At 51.8% G+C, this 18360-nt stretch overlaps 1 protein-coding gene across 19 annotated transcripts in view; it reads left to right on the plus strand.

Annotated features, from left to right (window-relative positions):
* The window catches only part of Ca-beta (Calcium channel protein beta subunit), a 77151-nt gene that overhangs the window by 40734 nt on the left and 18057 nt on the right, over positions 1 to 18360 (plus strand). For 3 of the 19 annotated variants that reach the window (XM_017911224.1, XM_017911226.1, XM_017911227.1), the window contains exon 1: positions 17789 to 18119. The exons of 13 other annotated variants lie outside the window; for them this stretch is intronic. Coding sequence is in view for 3 of the 6 variants with exons in the window: in XM_017911222.1 (XP_017766711.1) it covers positions 15467 to 15526 (60 nt within the window). In the remaining 3 variants the exon portion in view is untranslated. Of the gene's footprint in view, positions 1 to 14375; positions 15527 to 17788; positions 18120 to 18360 lie in introns of those variants that run through there. 3 more of the 19 variants (XM_017911221.1, XM_017911223.1, XM_017911222.1) reach the window with 2 other exon arrangements.

Here is an 18360-nt window from a genome sequence, read left to right on the forward strand (position 1 = left end):
AGAAGAAGCAGGAGAAGAAGAAGAAGAAGAAGAAGAAGAAGGGGAAGAAGTAGAAGCGAGAAGAAGGAAGAAGCGAGAAAAAGGTGGGGGAGCAGGAGGGTGGGGCCTGCCGCACTGACCTTGACTAGGCCCGAAGTTGAGGTGGGTTGAGGTGCTGCCGGGCCCTCCTGTCCACCTTCTCGTCCTCTCTCTCTCCGTCTCTCTCTCCGTCTCTCGCGTCGATCCAGAGAGGATACTCCCGTCTCGCCGCACCGTGGCAGGCCCCACCGGGCCTGCCCTGTAGTTCTGCATTCGCAGACTCCTCCATCAAGGACATCACAAAAAGTACATTAGACGAAAACACGTTGCCATTATACCGCGGCGCGCACCGCGAGAGAGGAGAGAACGAAAACGCTACGTCTGCTGTAAGGTTTTAAGGCCGGTGCGCGGAGCGCACAGCCGAAAACCGCCAGCACCGTCGCCCCGCCAAGCCGTTTCGGCCCTCGCAACACCATGAAAAAACCCCACGGCCATCTCCCCCTGTCTTGCTCTACGACTACGCCAATCTTTAGGCCGGGCTCGAGACTCGCGCCATTTTCACCCATTTTTCTCTAGACCGTCTTGGACCATCGTTCCCCCCTCCTCGTGCGAGTTTTCTCCACGATTCGAGGTTTGCCTCAGGTTCCTCGCTTTTCCTCGCGAGTGCGCGAGCGACTCGCGCGTCGTCCACGGCGAATTATCGTCGGAAATATGGCGCGATTGGTCGGAAACTGCGGCAAGTTCGCGCTCTCTCGGCGTTCTCGTCGTCGGAATACGAAAATTGGACGGAACCAGCGACGCGAGGATAGCAATTATTTTCGCAGAAGCGAGACGGTAAATTTTCGAGTGCCCATTGTCGAGTGTATTCACGTCAGCCGGCGTGGCTGACACACGAGTTACTCTTAGCTGTGGGATTGAATTTTTAGCACGTCCCCCTTGAATTCGCGCGAATGCCAAAAATAAGAAGGCGATGAAACGCGCCTTAACTGCCGCCTTTATTTCTGGCCCTCGTGGTGCACCTTACCGTTCCCTCTCTCTCCGCCGCGCCTCTTCGCTCCTTCCCTCTCAAGATCAAGGTCAACTCCGCGGAGATGACTGGACTCTTTAAACGACGTACCTTTTCTTCGTTACTCCGCGTTCCCGCCGCCGCCGCCGCCGCCGCCGCCGTCGCTCCACACGGCTCGCCGTGTACGCCATCGAGGTTTCCGATCTTCCAAACGATTCCCCCTGGCTGGACTCGCGCGGAACTGCTCTAGTTAGAAAGTTTGTCACGCGATGTCAGTTCGTGGCGCGGCGTCGTTAGAACCACGTGATCCCAGAAAGGAAAACAAATGGCGGAAAGGTGAGCCGAGCGACGCGCGTACGCCCGGTTGCGTTGTCGTTCACGCGTGTCGCATGAAACATCGGGTACCCGTTGTAATTATCGTCGTTACGCGGTCCAACGCGATATATTTTATCATTCGGACGGCCGGTGCAGCCGCGGTTTGTCGCGCCATAAATCGTGTCTCCGCAAACGAGCAAGAAGCGTGGCGCGAGTTCTTACGATTCCGTCGCCAGAGGTCGACACGGTTGCACGGGTTCGCCTGTCTCTATACCAGCCGCCATCCAGCCGCCTTCCAGCAGCTAGGAAAGGATAAACCACGGGGTAATTCCAATCAGGAGAAATACCACGCTACCGGCCACGATAATTCCGCCTCGCTTTCTCTCGCTCGGCCATTAAAACTCGCCCGGCGTTTCACGGATTCACCGCACCCGCGCCACTTTCCATAGCGTTTCGGTGAATTTATTACGCCGCCACGCCGCTTTACACCAACGTGCCAGCACGCGTTCGTACGCGTCCACTTACACGCGCACGCAGCCGTTCGTCCTTTCTTCTTTCTCGCGTTGACGTCTAAATACCTCGAGCCAATAATAAAACGCGAGCTTGAAGGAAGTGCCCGTTCGCTGGGACTCGCTGCTACGAACCAGCGGCGTGGCGCGCGATCGTGGCGCCCTCCACGCGCACGGCTTACTCCTCGCTCGTTAAAACATAGAATGTGCTACACGCAGAAACATTATCGAATTTATTGCCTTTCGCGTATGTAACGAATGATCGGCACGCCTTTTTATTTTCTTTTTTCCTCTTCTCGGCCAGTTTAACGAAGGACATAAATTAGTAAAGAAATCGAGGGCGGTATCTATGTACCTCGAGTTTATGCGGCTCGATAAAGCGGGGAACTTTCGATCGGCGTAAATGTCAGTGCGTTATCGAGCATCGAAGTTATGAAAAATATCCGCGGCTGGACGCACGCGGGGCCCAATAGCTGCGAAGCGGAGAGCGAATTACTCGCGTTCGTGGCGCGGTAATAGGCAACGCGTGACGTGTGTGAAAAGATTTTTGAAGTTGCTCCGAGGCTTTCACTAAACTCCCGAAACTCTTGCGGTAACACCGCCGGAATATAATTACGTGGCTCGTTAAAATTGAAGGCTGAGCCGTGTATAAAACCCGATACGCGAACGGCGCGCGACATTTTTCCTGCTATTCCGCTACTCTTTACCTGCCTCCGACTATCGCGCGTTATTCCGCGGTAAATACTGAAGCGGGATTAATACATGGTCGAATATAAACGTCAATGGACGTACCCGTATCTCGGGCAGCACCGTGCGAAAGAGTACTCCGTTGAAGAGGTCGATATAACGAGCTACGTTTTCCAACCCGCGCTGCTATCCTCGCGCGAAATAAAACGGGGAGAAAATACGAAATAGGACGTTTCACGCGGAAAGCTTCTGCTTCCGTGTTTTCTACTCGCTTTCGCTCCACGACGAATTCCAAACTGTTCCCCATGGCGCGTATCGGAAACGATACGTTCGCGATACGCCTATAAGCTAGGAGTGGTCGTAAAAGAGCAACGAGAGATTACCGAGACTCGATAGAAAAAGAAATATTAACGATATCCCAGGGAACAATCACAGAGACGCCACACCCGGCCGAAGAAATATCCCCCGTTAATTACAACGCCTTACGGAGCCCCGTGGTGCCCCGTCGCGACTGCTGATCCCCCGTTGCCGAGGTTTCTCGCGCGTTAAAGTTAATTTCGTGGCTGTCCAAGCCCCTGTAATGGAACCAGTCTTACCCCGCGACTTTTTCATCCGTCGAAGATAAAGCCGGACGTAAGTGATTCCTCCGCGACGCGGCCGCGTGAAGGAACGTTTTAATTGCGTTATTTAAGGGCGACACGGTGAACCGTGCTAGCAGGAAACAACGTGCAAACGGGTTTCCATGTACGGTGTCGGCGGTTACTCACACCGAGCCGCGAGTCAGCACGGTACGGCAATTCGTTTCGTGAAAGTCGATTCCCGCGGAACGCAGAGGTGCCTTTAAACACCCACGTGCTACGGCCACGTCGCGGCGCGCAGGATGGCGGTGGTGGCTGGAACACCGGCTGGAACACCGGCGCGGTGGCTGGATACGCGCCAACGTCAAAGCCAGGACCTGTTTTTCGTTCGCGGGCACCCGATCGTTCGCGATACGCGGGCATCTAGGGCCGGCTCCGTGAAATCGTTGCGATATTTATGGCGCGCGATAATCGATATCCCCGCTGAAAGCGGGAGAAGTTGTTAACTAGTTGGAAAATAATGGCCGCCTTAAAAAGCATATCGTTACCTGATATATTTGCCTCGTAGAAGTTTACGCTTCTGTCCCCGAGATAGCTGTTTATCTTTATCGCGGCTATAGGTTTATTATCGCCCCGACTGGCAGAGACGTATGTACATGTAAATCGGCAGTTTACGGCGCGAACCGTGGTTCACGCTGAGGACGCGTCTTTCCCGCCGAGAAGAAGAGAAAGAGATCGCGAGAGGGGCAGAGGGATGTTCGAGCGGAAAAACGTAACGCGGAGCCCATGGCGAGATATCTCCGTGAGATATCGCGGAATTTTAAAGGGGACTCGGTGCCATCCGCGACTCGTAATCGAGAAATTACTTCATCGTTTTGCGAATAAACAACCTTTTCAGCGATCAGCTTTTCCGAGCGTACCTGCTGCCTCTCTCGGCTTTACGATCGGGAATTGCCCGCCGTGATAGCGGCAAGATTGAATTCCACGCAATTTCGAAAGCCTCGTGTATATCTTATTAGCGAACGGACGGCGACGACGCTGTTGACGGAGCCGAGGGACGATTATTACATCGTGCTCGTGGGTGGACGAATGAAGCCATCGAATCTCCGGTAGCGAGATATCCCCGTTGACAAACGACAGGGTACAAGCGTGCAGGCGATTCGTAAATAGCATCGATAAAGCGCCCCGTCATTCCTGACAGTGGGATCACTCTCGTGCAGTCATTGCTGGCTTGTACCATCGCGTGTACCATCGCGTGTACCATCGCGTGTACTCGCGCCGCGAGAATATTCCGAGTCATTTAACGTTAGGCACACCATGGTACATGGCCAAATACAGCATACGCGAGTGATAATGATCCTGAGCGCTGTTCGGGCAGACAGAGACAAGTGGATATATTACGTTACTCGAAAAATCCGAAAATCGATAAATCGCAGGTTTTACCCGGCGTATCGTAAATTATCGCGTAGGAAATTAAAACGGTATTTCGTCACGAAGTAAGCCGCTTTCGGGTTTCTACGGTGTTAACTTTGTGTCTTAATTTTTCTCGCTAAATAAAGTCGCGTTTCTATTCCGAATATACGTCGGCTCGAAATTTATCAAAGGATTTCATCGCATCTGCATATTCGGTAGTCGTAAGAAACGAAATAAAGTAAAATAACGGATATTGCGAAATTGCATATTCGGTACCCCCAGGGTTTCGCGTAACTCGTTGTTCGAGGAACCGCTGTTGGCTATAATCGAGGTTGGGATAATTAAGGAACCGATCGGTATCGCTTGTCCGACACTCATATCGATTAATTGGGCAAAATCTGCACGTTACAAAGTAAACTCCGACCGGTCGTTCCCGTATTAATTTCGCAAATTCCGGTAACGTTGGATCGGGCGAAGGTAATTAATCGCACGTGTACGGTATTCAGGTACACCGCGTCGTACTGCTGAATCTCGGCGGGTACACGCGTCGTACACGCGTGTACTTACACAAGGTGCAAAGGTGTACGAGGCTGGATAATTTCCACGTCGACGCGGTTCTCCATCAAGAGCGAGACTTCTGAAAGAAAATAAGCGTGGCCGCGGGCAACGCCCACATTTCGAGGTATAACTCACGACGAGTCCTTGGCATTAAGTATGTAAATGTAGCCGAGCGTCGGGCGTTTAATTCGTCGGTGAATCGGGCAATCGCGTGGACATCTGGTCAATTGGATTTCGTACGGCGTTCCATGAAACCATTGGCCGGTAATTAGGTTTGCGCATAATGATAACCGGACGAACACGTTGCCACGACGCGTTACGATGTGTCCGCGTACCCCACGAGGCGAGTGCGACTGTGTACGAGGCGCAAAAAGGCCGAGGCTCGGCCCGATTAAATTATTATTCCCGCAAGGAGGCTCGTTAATAGCGCAAAAGAAAAATACGCGGCCGGAGCGCGGCTTGTCGTCGAATGGAATTGCTCCGATCTTAATTGCCGCTTCTTAGAATCGAAAGGAAAAGTCGAAGGGTTCCCCCCGCGCCATCGCGCTTCTTTCGACCCCTCGCATTTGCACATTAACGAACGACCGCTTGATTTATCGCTTTGTTGTTCTCCTTTTTTCTCGCCGATCTTTGCTCGTCGTCGTTCGTCCCGGTTCCACCGGCCAAACGCGTCCTCCGCGAGACGTTGCGTCACACGGAGAACAGTCCAGAGGGCGCGCCACTCGCCGGAAGATCTCGATGACTTCCGCTCTCGCGCGGTGAATTTCCTCTGGCAATTAGAAGTTGATCCGCGAGAAGAAATTACGACAAAGTTGAACGGAAGTTGTTGGACCGAGAGGTGAGTTGGAAACTAGTTTCTCGGCGGTGGGGCGAACGGACGGAGTGGAAAAGCGTGGAAAATCTCGGGTGTGGCGCGTTAAAAACGTAGCTTATTAACCGTCCGAGGGCAAGGCTTCTGCGAGAGTAATTATTTCCACGAATCGAGCTCTTTGTCGCCTTTAATTCCGTTGTCGTCTCGCGCTCGAATCGTTTCGATGATACGTCGACGACGATGACGATGACGATGACGAGAGGCGGTCGTATACTGGGTGTCTCGCTATCGATCGAGTTTTCCGACGTTTAAGGAGCAGACATTCGGATCTCGGCCAATTTTTTCCACGAAACGTTTACGACTTAACGCACAAAGCCGCGGCTAGTGGAGCTCTTACGAACAGAACGAATCGAAATGACTCATAAAACACTATGAATTGGTGTGTACGGAATAGTCAACAAGGCCATGCTTGAGACATTAAGCTGGTTAGTCGTAAACAGCTCGCCGGAATCAATTACATCTCAGCGTTGTCAAAGTCCTCGTCTACATAAAACACGCTCGGAGACGGACACTCGAACACCGATTTTCGATCAACGAGGAATACGAATTTTCGAGAATAGTCGAAGCGAATTTAACGGTGATCGGTGCAGCGCGTTAAACGATCGACGAGCGATCGGTAAGAGATCCCATCAATTTCGACGAAATTTTATCGCGCAAAATAGGAGTCACGTAGAATCCGGAAAGATGCTTGAACCTCGAGGTAGGAAATCGATACGAAAAAGTCTCGAAATTGACGAGAAAACGGTACCACGTACGATCGCCGAGAGACGATCGAGAGATCGCCGAAAGGTGGTCCAAAGTTCAACGAAACTGTAACTTCGTAAATTCGACGGCCATCGAAACGGTGGAGGGCGATGTTACGCAAGCTATTCCATCTCCGACGATCCGCGTGATTTTCTCTTTCGTCGGTTAGGCTACGCGATGATCGCGGAGGCGCGTGCAACGCGGCCGCGTGCGCGGTGGTTACGTGCCAATGACTGTAAACAGCGAACGAGCGGAGTAATTTGCGCGGCGCGCGCGTGTCTGAGCACTCGTGCCACTTATAGTAACGAGTATAGAACGGATTCCTGTTATTCGAGAGGTATCGAGCGATTTCTCGCGCGCGACTGGATTTTCGTCGAGAGCCGCGCTCTCGAGCGGCTCCGATACGGCTAGATCGGTGTCATTCTCGTCACGGAGGATCGATCACGGCGTATTTGCCGATCGACGCGATCGAGTGGCTCGTCGTTGCTCCGAAAGATTGGCCGAAATTGAGCAAAATTGGGCAAAATCGGGTAGAAATTGGGTAAAATTGGGCAAAACGACGGGACGAGGTCGGAGAGACGGTTGGCGAGATCGGTGGTACCGCGATGGAAGATGGAACGATTATCGATAAACCGTGTCCCTGGCGTAATGGCCGCGATAAATCCGGCGAAACTCGGCGAAATAAGAATCGGAGAGATGGCGGCGACTTGGAAGGCATCGCGGAAAAATATTGCCTCGTTACGCCTGTACCAGCACTCTCGGCCACGCTCGGCTCGCTTATCTGTCGTTCCATTTGCACGAGAAACTGCCACCTCGTTGCGACGTTCCACCCTGGACTCTCCACCCTGGACCCGGGCGCGATTAGAGCAGCCTAAATGCGAGGGGCGTCGCTAGCCGCGGTTAAGAAGGATCACACCGTGTTCCACGTTCACGCTGTTCCTCCCCGGAGAAAGGGAGGCGAGCCGCGGACCGAATAACTCCTCGTGTTACCTTGGACGTTAAACGGTCGTAAAAAGTTTCTGGCCGAGCCGGGCTATTGCGATAAACGCGCGGCAACTGGTCACGATCGCGGCTTTCCAAGTTCGTGGACACGTGAAAAAATCTCCACGTGACGTATCGGCCAGATCGATTTTTTCCAATTACAATTTACACCAATTAGTAACCTGTCACGCCGAGGTTATTTAGTATTTTCTCGATCCTTTCCATCGATCCGCGTGCCGCGATAATCAACGCTGCCCAAGAATTCGCGATAATCCGGCAAACGTAACGATTACCGTGTACGCGGATGGGAAAGACAGGTCGAATTTTCGAGTTTCCGCGAACAGACGGAGGGACCCGGGTACCAAAATGGTACCACGATGAATCTCCATCCGCCTGCGCGGTCGTTGCGCACACGGACGCGATATGTACGCGATGTGGACGTCGTGTGGACGTCGTGTGGACGTCGTGTGGACGTCGTGTGGACACCGTGTGGACGCGGTGTGGACGTGGCCGCGTCACACCCACGCGTGCAACGCGTGTCCATGCATCGGCACACCACGGACGCGAGTCGTGGCAGTGTGGCGAGGCCTCGGAGGCGGGCAAGACGCTTAGAAGGCTATAAAAAGAGAAAGCTGGACGGTATAGAAGGCATACACGCGCTTACACACCGGCGTACACCGACGGTGGGTGTGCGCAACAGGGCCGTGTAAGCGCGGGCTGTAAAACGTACGACAGGATTATCCTAAGACCGTTGCCTTAACTGCCTGGCCGCGCGCATTGGTCGTGTTTTCTACCCAGAAAATAAACGGTGTAATAAAATTTTCGGGGGATACGCTTTTATGAAATTGCGATAAAAAGGCCCGGGCTACCCTGCTGGACCAACGGCCAGCCAGGCCCGGTCCAACGGATTTTATGTAATTCGCCCGTAGACGCGAGTACGGATCGGCGCTCTTCTACCCGACGTGGATCGTAAACTTCTACGAAACGACGAAATTTCGTACAAAGTCGGCGCAATAAAAGAGTTTTCAGGCGTCTCAGGAATTCCCTGCCCGACTTCACCGACGGCGGCCCTTCTCCGTCTAACGAACCCGCGCGCCGGCACACGCGCGTATAATTCTCTTTGGAAATACTAGGAACAGAAAGGATCTTACCGATCCCGGAATTTGCATAAAACTCCGGAACGATTTCTTTGAAGGAGCAGCCATCTTAGAAAGCGGGTACCCTCGAGGAATCCGTGCCCACGACAGAGACCAGCCGTGCGACGTCGTTAGACCTCCCAGCTTCACCTAGTCCGCGCCCGCGTCCACCGACTGCGAAAACATTTTACCTCTAATAACCGAATACGATCCACGTTACGCGCGTACGCTCGGCCGCTCTCGATCGTTCCGACTTGGTTCAGCCTGTACTAACGTGGCTAGTTGCTTAACAGCCAGGCATGTCGTGCGCCTAGAGCAACGACCAGCGTAATTATTGGCCCGTCTCCCACCTTTCTTGATCCAACGTTACGGCTGTTCACCGGCACGCAGACCCCGGCCTCTCTGCCACGGCAGAGAGAACACGAGCACGATCGGAGAGAAAGAAAGACCGTGGATGACCCACAAAATTGGGATCCTCGCGAGACACGTATAATTATCGTCGTGGGTCATATTCATCGTAACTGGCTCTAGTCCGAAGAGACGAGACAGGGATGACGAGCGAGCTTCGGCGAGCCCGTATAATTATCCGAGCGTGGAATTATCAGGGCTGGAATAATTGGCGATAATTCGTCCAATTTGCATTGTTCCGTGGCGACAAATCTTTTAATAAATCCTCCGGCCGATTCCCACCGGGACCAGCCTCTCTCGCCTCCTTCGCTATCGATCCTATGCGCCTTCTCGTCCGAGTTACGCTACCTCGAGGTAATCGGCTCCACCTCGAGCAGTCGCCTGTCGTCCTTAATCGTTCGATTGGATCTAATTCGCCTTCGTACGATTCTTCGCGTCGTCGTCTTCGTTCCCGGTTCAAGGCCGTTCGTCGCCTAACCGCGTAAAGCGCCACGTACGCGTTCCATTTCTCGCTCCGACTCCGCTCCGACTCCTCTCCACTCCGCTTCTTCTCCGCTACTTCTCCGCTTCGACTCGGCGTCGATCGCGCGATCCCGATGCCAGACTCGGAGGATTTCTCGATGGTATCGAGGTGCCTCTCGGGAAAGGACCTCTCGAAAGGGAAGTCTGTCAGGTGCTTGCCATCTGCCGTCTGTCGACTGGCCCTTCAGGGAACCAAACCTACCGCGGGGACCGTGTTTACCGCTGCCAGCCGAGAGAACAGCGCAGCTCGCTGTTGTTCCTCGAACCTCGTAACTCGAGAGGATCCTGGGCTCGCGAGTAAATCGACACGGCCGGAATACAATTCGAATTTCCGGGTTCTCCACCGACGGTGTCTCTGTCTCACGGATAAACCGGATAAACACCGTGCTATCCGCCGACTTTGCCTCGTTCCCTGCTCCTCGAGTGGCGTCGGCCACGCGCGCAGAAAATTCCACGTTTTCTCGTAACGAATACGATGATGGAAATTTTGCATTCCCGGCGCAAAGCCGTTCCAGATAAACCCAGTGTTTCCCCGTGTACAGGGGACTAGCACCTGTATTTAGGCCACCCTGTACGGAGCAATTTGTGCGAGACATTGTGTACACAGCGGCTTATATAGAGCAGGTTATGTACGAAGCTATATAGGATGCTATATAAAGCACATAGTCCGTTCCACGCGGGATACTCTAACTATATCAAACTCTGCACCAGACGGACCGTTTTCTCTGCGGTGCTATACGACGTTCCTCCCATTAACGACCTACTCCACGCTGCACGCTCTATACCACGCTCCATAGAGAACCGCGGAACGAACGTTCCATAGAACTCCACGGAATACTCCATAAAATACCCCGTGCGATACTCGCGAGTACTCGAGACGTTCCCTGCCAAACGCAACCCCTCGCCGGGAACCCGGGGAGTCGAGGGAAAAGGACTCGCCGAGCGTGCAGCCGACTCGCGTCGGAACGAGTCGCTATCGCGGCACCAACTTTTTAATCTCTTAATTGCAGTCGCATAGGTAACGGAACCCGTACACGGAGCGTGGCGGTATCGGCTGCGAGCGGAGCAATTACGCGAGCCGGTGCTCGTTCGTCGCGCGATTATCGCGGCTGCGGAGAAAATAATTTTAGGTCCGCGATAGCGATCGTCCGCTAATTCGCCGCAATCGAGAACAATTTACGGCTCGACCTTCGCTTATTGCCGCCGGTGCAGCGTCGCAGCTGCGATCCGTGTCACGGAATCGGCGCGGTGTCTCGCGTGCCTCTGGAAAAACTCGGACGGGCTCTGGTTCGAGAGTGAACCGGCTGAAAGGGAAGCGGAGACGGAGGCAGACGGCGGCGGGAAGCGGGCTAGAGACGGCAGAGATGCTAAATCCGCGCCGCTCTGCTCGCGCGGCGGATAGACGCGGCCTACATTTCCGGAGAGCGAAGCGGTGATGCAACCGAGAACGGGCGCGCTAGACCGCGCGAAAATGAAATTTAGGGTGACGAACGGGCGCATTCGGGCGAACGTACGTAGGTAAAGGGAGGAGCAGCACTCGTGTTTTGCGCAGGAACGCTGGCAATTGCGCCGCTGAGTAATTAGGGGAGCACTGTGTGGCTGTTGGGGCGAGGGTCGAGTGTTTAAAGGCTGTTCGTTCCGTTCGTTGTTGTTTATACCGAGTTGCGCGAATTTTTGGGTTAGGTATTCTTAGCGTCTGGAATACCGGGATTTAGGTATGTCGAGTATTTCGAGTGTTACTAGTTTTACCTTGATGTTCCGAATGGTACGCGTTCGTCGAATACGGGGTATCTTGCGTATTTCGAACCGGTGGGAATTCTTTCCCCCTTTTTTCAGGTATTCCGAGTATTCGAAATTGTGGGTCGAATTTTTGATTAAATTTTCCGTTTCTGTTCGAGACGTTCAATCTTCGACAAATTTGAAAAGTTTTCGAAGAGTTTAAGATAAATAATCGCGGATCGAATCGCGAGAGATTCGATGAGGGTATAGCGAGGAAAAGTATCCGGTACGAAAAGAACTTGGCGGTTGCAATTACTGCGAAAATAACAGGGGAAATCACCGGGAAAGGCGAATAATTAAAACGAGAAACGTTTCGGTAAGCGGCGCTTAAAAATGTGAATTCATCCGGTGGAGAAGCGACGAGGTCGGTGCTTATACGTTTAAGCATTGATTGCGTCGACACAGAGGGAGATGATGCTGCTCGATGACAAGAACGGGAGACGATTATTCAAAGAGCCTTTGCCCGATGACAATCCTGCTAATAGGTTTTTCACATCTCTTTTTCACCGGAGTAAAGGTCCGTTGAGCAACGAGCGGTTTAATATTCGTGAAATAATAGCCTGAAATCGACGAGAGGAAAGGGAATAGCTACAGTTGCGTACCCTTTGAGTTTCGCGCGTAGTTTGCTCGTCTTGCGATTTACCAATTCTATGGTCCACGGTCTCCGTTTCTCGAACTCTCGTTTTTCTCAGTCTCGCGGTACGTACGTTATAACTGGCGTATGATTAATGGACTGAAAGTCGAAGTGGAGAGTTCACCGAGCAACTTCGAGTCATCTGACGGCCTATTCGGTCTTTTGTAACCCTTTGTGTCTCGATGCCCGCTTTATCGCTGGTCGGTAAGAGAGCATTCTACGGCACCGACGTCCTTTCGGCGGGAAATAGGAACATTCGCGAGTTTTAGTTTGCTTGGTCGATCACAAGCGACGGGTACGCGTTGTTCGAGGCGCCTCCACTCGAATGGAAGTCTAGTTACCTTCTTGGGGAAACCGATGATCGATTCTCTCCGCGTTTCTAACCAAACGCCATTATCGAAACAAACGCTCTCAATCATCGACTTTCAAGTAGAATATATAAAATACCAGGCAACGAAGCGAGCTAACAATAATCGGAATATCGTTATCGATCGATCTATTTCGATATTCGAACAATCGTTTACGCTTGAAAATTTTTTCAAATTTAATTCCGTATTCGAAATCTCTTCGATTTCGAAGTTCGAAATAACGAATAGTAGCTTTTTTATTTAAAGGAATTGTTTTAAGTACAGCCACGCTCAGTGCCAAAGGTGAGCGGCGTCTGTTGGCACGGAATCTTTAAGGCGCCGTCGCGCGTGGCTCGCCTGCACTTAGGCCTGGCATTTAATCCGTCGATGAAGCATCCATACACCAGATAAAGTCCGTTTACAGTTCCAGATTTAAATAACGTAATTCCTCTGCTCCTCTTTCGAGCATAGCTACTTCGAAGCTTGGAACGAAATTGGCGAAAGTTTCGCGATAATCACGCCAATCTCGCGAGACTTTCATTCAGCCTGCGAAGTACGAGCGAGAGAAAAAAGGAGAAAGAAGGAAATTAACGACGATTAAGAAAATCGCTGACGCGGCGTCTTGACCCGAGCGACAAAACAAGAAGCTGACCCAGTTAAATTCTTGACAACCCGGCGGAAAAGCGAGCGTTGACAGCGAGTCGCTGAATCTGCATTCCCCGCGTCTGATTAAAACATAAGTAGTTAGTCGTTGCCGCGCGAAGAATTCCAATTTAACGTCGCACGGAGCCTGTAAATCCTGGAAAAATACCAGCCAATGCTCTGCCAGTTCAATATTTCCTCGGATGCAAAGCTGACCTAGAAATTTCTATTTCGAAAGCTCGCAATCCAATTTTTCTTCTCTATCCCGTTTTCCTCGCGATACTTATTCTTCCCAATTACGCGTCGTTCCACGGTCACGAGGATTTTCCAACGATTCACGATACCATCATTTTCGTCACCGTCTTCGTCGTCGACGAACAGATAGTCCATCCGTGAATTCAGATTCGAGAGGATTACTTTAATCCCGACACCGTGACAGAACGAGAAATTCTGGATAGACGACGAGCGAATTCTTGAATGAGAATCAAAACAATCTATCAGTCTGTTTCCCATCGGGGATAAACAAGATGGCGAATAACACGCGCGGCTACGAGATACTTTCATCGATTACTCCGATTCGGATGGTCGAAGACGACATCGGGATTATTTGCCTCGCCTCGAGGCTACCAGTTCGGCTTTGACAAATTTTAGTAGCACGCCGATCCAACCTAGACACAACCCAGACCTACTTATCGATTACGATACTCCTCTGTAACCGATGTTACCCGACTGACTAGTCCAACCTGTCTGTTCTACTAACTGGACCTAACCAGCTCAGATCCTATCCCAGGATACGCTGCTCGCGTGTCACCTCTGTAATTACGTCCTTTCAGACCTGCAGAGCTGCAGACTTTTCAGTCGGACAGTCGAACGAACGTCTCTGGCGAATGGCTGTAAAAGGCGAACCGATCCGCGATCGGTGATTTCATTTCCGTTCACCAGCCTCCCGGCACGTGCATCCTGGATGAATCCTCGAATCGTATCGATGAGTATCGCTCAGAGGCCAGCTGGCTGACTCAGATTGCTGGTCTCTAGGAATCGCCTGTGGCCGGCTGGTATTCCTCTCGGCCGTGTTCCTTCGTCGAACGAGGAAAATTACGACGGCTCGAGCACTCTCCGGCTGGCTGGCAGAGTTTTCGGTGTGGCGGCCACCGTTTTATTTATAGCGGAGGAGGTCGCGATGCGTTCCAAAAGCTACTCGTCGCACCAGTAGCACACGTTCGAGCGTACCGGCCTCGTCTCGTAGCCAGTTACCAGCGATCAGCGTCTCTCCGTGCTCGCCCGAGACCGCGGATGAGAGCAGGCCCAGCAGCGGTCCAGCGTCGCGAATTCGATCCTCGATCACGTGTGAATCGTTGGACGGGATCGGTGATCACGTCGCTCGTCTTGGGCCGTTTTCGCCTGATCGCAGCCACGTGACTAGGTGGGCCATCCGCGGCCTAGACGCAGTGTCGTAAAACAGTGTCGGGCTAGAGCGATCTACGGTGCGAGAGAGGAATCGTGGGCTCAGTCGGTGGAGAGGAGAGAGTGTAGAGGGAGATGAATGAGCGTGGGATGCATTGAACTGGTAGTGGTAGGTCCTCTTCCGTTTGTTTGGTCGCTAGAGTGTAGAGGTAATATATCGTGGACGATTCGGATCAGGTTTACGCGACGGTGGTACGTGACAGTTGTGTTGCGATGAGTTACGGTCAATTTTTAGCCCCTGCGTAATGTAAAACAACGCGTACACGAGTCCGCCTTTCTATCTTTCGCTGTGCACCTTTTTATCTACTCCTCTGCAAAGTCGAGTGCAAAAGTCAAGGTTAAGGCTGAAGATTTACGCGTTCGATATACCCTAAACGCGTCGTCAGCGATCGCGTTCGGCATGGATCCAAAGATCGGTCATCTCGCGAGCAAGCCTATTAATCGTCGCTACCGATTCGCCAGCGCGAGCACGGTCGTGAGGTGTTTCGCATAGGAAGAGAGCCGCTGACCGGTTAAGGAAATCGAAAGATCGCGAGGACTTGGGAAACGATCGACCTCGATGCATCCCTCGCGACCGACGCCAAAAACGGAATCGTGATCCCCTTTGTGTTCGCGCGTGTGAAGTGAGAACGAGCTGACAGGCCGAGTGATAAATGCGGTTTAGAACCAGGACCCGACGTACCTCGAGCCGGAAGTCGATGGACTCGCGAAGCTGACGAAAGCCGATCCACGTAGGCGATCGTGTAAACGCAGTTCGTTCATCCGATTCTTCAGCTGTTTGGTCCACGAGAGTACGTCGTCCGCGCGAGTTCTTCGGCCTTCCGCGAGCTTCTCCCAGTCTCTGCAGCCGGAAAATGGCGCATCTCCGACGACCAGCCAGACGGGAGCATTACAAGCCCTTTGGCAGGAGAAAGGTAAACGAAAGAAGACCAAGTCGCTCTTTCTCTAACCCTGTGCTTGTATCGATGGATCAGTGAACGAGGATGAGAGTCCTTTCCATTTTCATACCGATCGTCCATCTTTTTCAACCCTCAACGAATCTCCGCGTGATTGAAAATGTATATAAATCTTCTCGCATTAACATAATTCAGACAAACGAAGAGATCTTTGCACGCACGTTCCTTTACCTGGGTCTCTGTTAGATCTAACTCCTGACGAGGTTTACCTGATCCGTCGTTCTCCTTCATGAACCCTCTTGTTTTTAACAGTAACCGTACCTATTCTTATCATAACTCGTTGTACGTAAGGTATGCAAAGAATTTTTCTCGGTAAGAAATAAGTTAAGAGAAAAACGGAAAGCGAGAAATCGAAGAATCAGATAGTATAAGAATTTAGAGAAAATCAGATGAAGAGGTAACGATGAATATACAATTATAAAGCAAATTTTGAAAAGGGTCATTTGACCATGCTTGATACGCCTAGTGTTAAATTAGAGCGAATTTCCTTCCATTTCATAAGAATGGAAGTGTTAGAACGCAATTTGAGAACGGATAAATAGAAAAACGGGAAGCGAGAAATTAAACAATCAGATAATATAAGGATTTACGGAAAGTGAAATGAGCGAAATAAATAACGATAAATGTACAATTATAAAGTAAATTTTGAAAAGGGTCATTTGACCATGCTTGGTACGTCTAGCGTTAAATTAGAGCGAATCTCGTTCCATTTTATAAGAATGGAAGCGCAAGAGAGGATTTAAGAAGGGATAGATCGGTGAAAAAATCGTAGTGTAATAGAATGATTTTCATCGGAATGCCTTGTGTAACCGGTCTATTCTTAAAATTGTACTTTAAATGACAGGATGCTCTAATGCCGCGTTTCTACTGAAATAGCTGCGACGTCCTTCGAGGCCCGAGTGTCCTCTCGGTCGCCAAGTTTGCCAAATCAGCCTTCTGCGATGCGCGTTTTGCATCATTTGCAAATCGGATATGGCTTCTTCTCGGATTCTAGAGCCCTAGAATCTTCTCGCTTCTATAGTCATCGTCGCGATGGATCGACGTATCGAACACGCGGCTATGCAAACCTCGACGCGAGGATGCCTCGATTCGATCGGTTTGCGGTCGCGCTCGCTGTAACGAGCGTACATGCGCGTCCGACTATCGGCTCGTGCCACGTTCCGAACTTATCTGCCAATTACCCTCTCCTAATTAAGTTGTTCCTTTGCGCCGAACAAACGTTCTTTGTCGAGGCGTTTACGTAACAAACGGTCTGCGTTCTGTGCGGCAGGAAATTCGAACGGTGCGAGCTTTTTTCCTAATAACCCCGACGATCCCCGGAAGGTACGGATTCAAAGGTGAAAGAACGACGCGTGCGAGTGTATCAGCTTGACCCAGATTTTGAGCCAACCTGTAACTCGCGTGAAAAAGTCTCGTGCAAACGAGTCGCATTGTCGTCGAATTGGACAGCCCGGGGCGAATCCGGTGGATGGAGGAATTCTGACGATAATTCGTCATTGATGATTAACATCGAGGATTCGATTATTCCATACAATTGCACTCGATACAATTTCTCGCTTCGTCTATGCCTCTGTAGTGTACTCCGAGATGACACGAGGTAAATAATTCAGCAAAGGAACGATGGAAGATTCCATGGTTAATTCGAGGTCGACGAGGAGACACTCGATACGAATAGGATATCTCGATGACACGTCCGTGGAAGAATCCATCAGTCGGGACGAAGAAGCTCGGACGGCCACGGTGCCCTTCGTAACGCTGAAAGCTCGCGTCTATTCTGGAGCGGACCGCTATGACCCGCAAACTCATCGGCCAAACATTCGACTCATCCGAATGACACAGTTTCGGTGGTAGGAACCTTTGACCGCAGAACGCGACGAAGACGCCTCGTGGTTCCGCGATTCGACTCGGATCGGCGCACACACGTTACCAGGCGCTACATCCACCACCCTCGGTCTCTCGGATCTCACACGGACACACGTTAGCAAGAAGGCGTATAGTCGTAGGGTTTGATAGGACACGTTGCCTTCAGGGTGCAGTGGCCTGGCGTTGTCGTGTGGGTCGCAACGGGTGGCGAAGATCGGCGGCGAAAGAGGGGTGGTGGATCGATATAGTTACGGGGGTGTCGTCCGGCTTCCTCGGTGGCGCCACAGAGCGGGTGAGTCGGCAAACCCTTAGGCCGATGTATCAACTAACCCAGGCAGGGACGCGATTCGCGTTCGCGGGGACGTAGCACGTAGTGTCAGTACGCGGAGAAACGTCGTTCCCCATCGTCGTCGAGTCGCGCGTGTGTCCTCCGTGGTGCCATCGGGGTTCAGTGTACTCTGAAAAATTCCTGCGAGCCATGTTTTCCTTCGCTGGGAAAAAGGTGTTCGACGCTTAGCCGACGTGCCGACCTCTCGACGTGGTTTTGCTCCACCGTCAATTCGCCGTGAACACGCGTCGTGCCGGGAGGCTCGACGGAACACGCACGCGACCCGGCTACTTTTCGACGTTTCCAAGCTGTTGATATTTGTTTTCCTTATCTACTTCCGCGCCAGACGATCGAACGCAGGTACATTTCTAATTGTCGGATAAGACGGACTATTTTACCGAGACAGCGTACGAGGAAGGAGGTCCATCCGGACGCATGTGTGAGGGGAAAAAATTGGGCTACTCGACGGAACGCAGGCAGGCCTTTTCGATAAATGTTGATAACGCCTCGCGGCGGGCCGAGTCGATCGCATGAACGTGAACTCGCCACTCCACGATGTCGTTGACCCGCTTCCGAGAGCGTCCTCCGCTTTCATACAACC

Source organism: Eufriesea mexicana, unplaced genomic scaffold (assembly GCF_001483705.2).
Source record: "Eufriesea mexicana isolate 0111107269 unplaced genomic scaffold, ASM148370v2 scaffold124, whole genome shotgun sequence".
Taxonomy (NCBI): domain Eukaryota; kingdom Metazoa; phylum Arthropoda; class Insecta; order Hymenoptera; family Apidae; genus Eufriesea; species Eufriesea mexicana.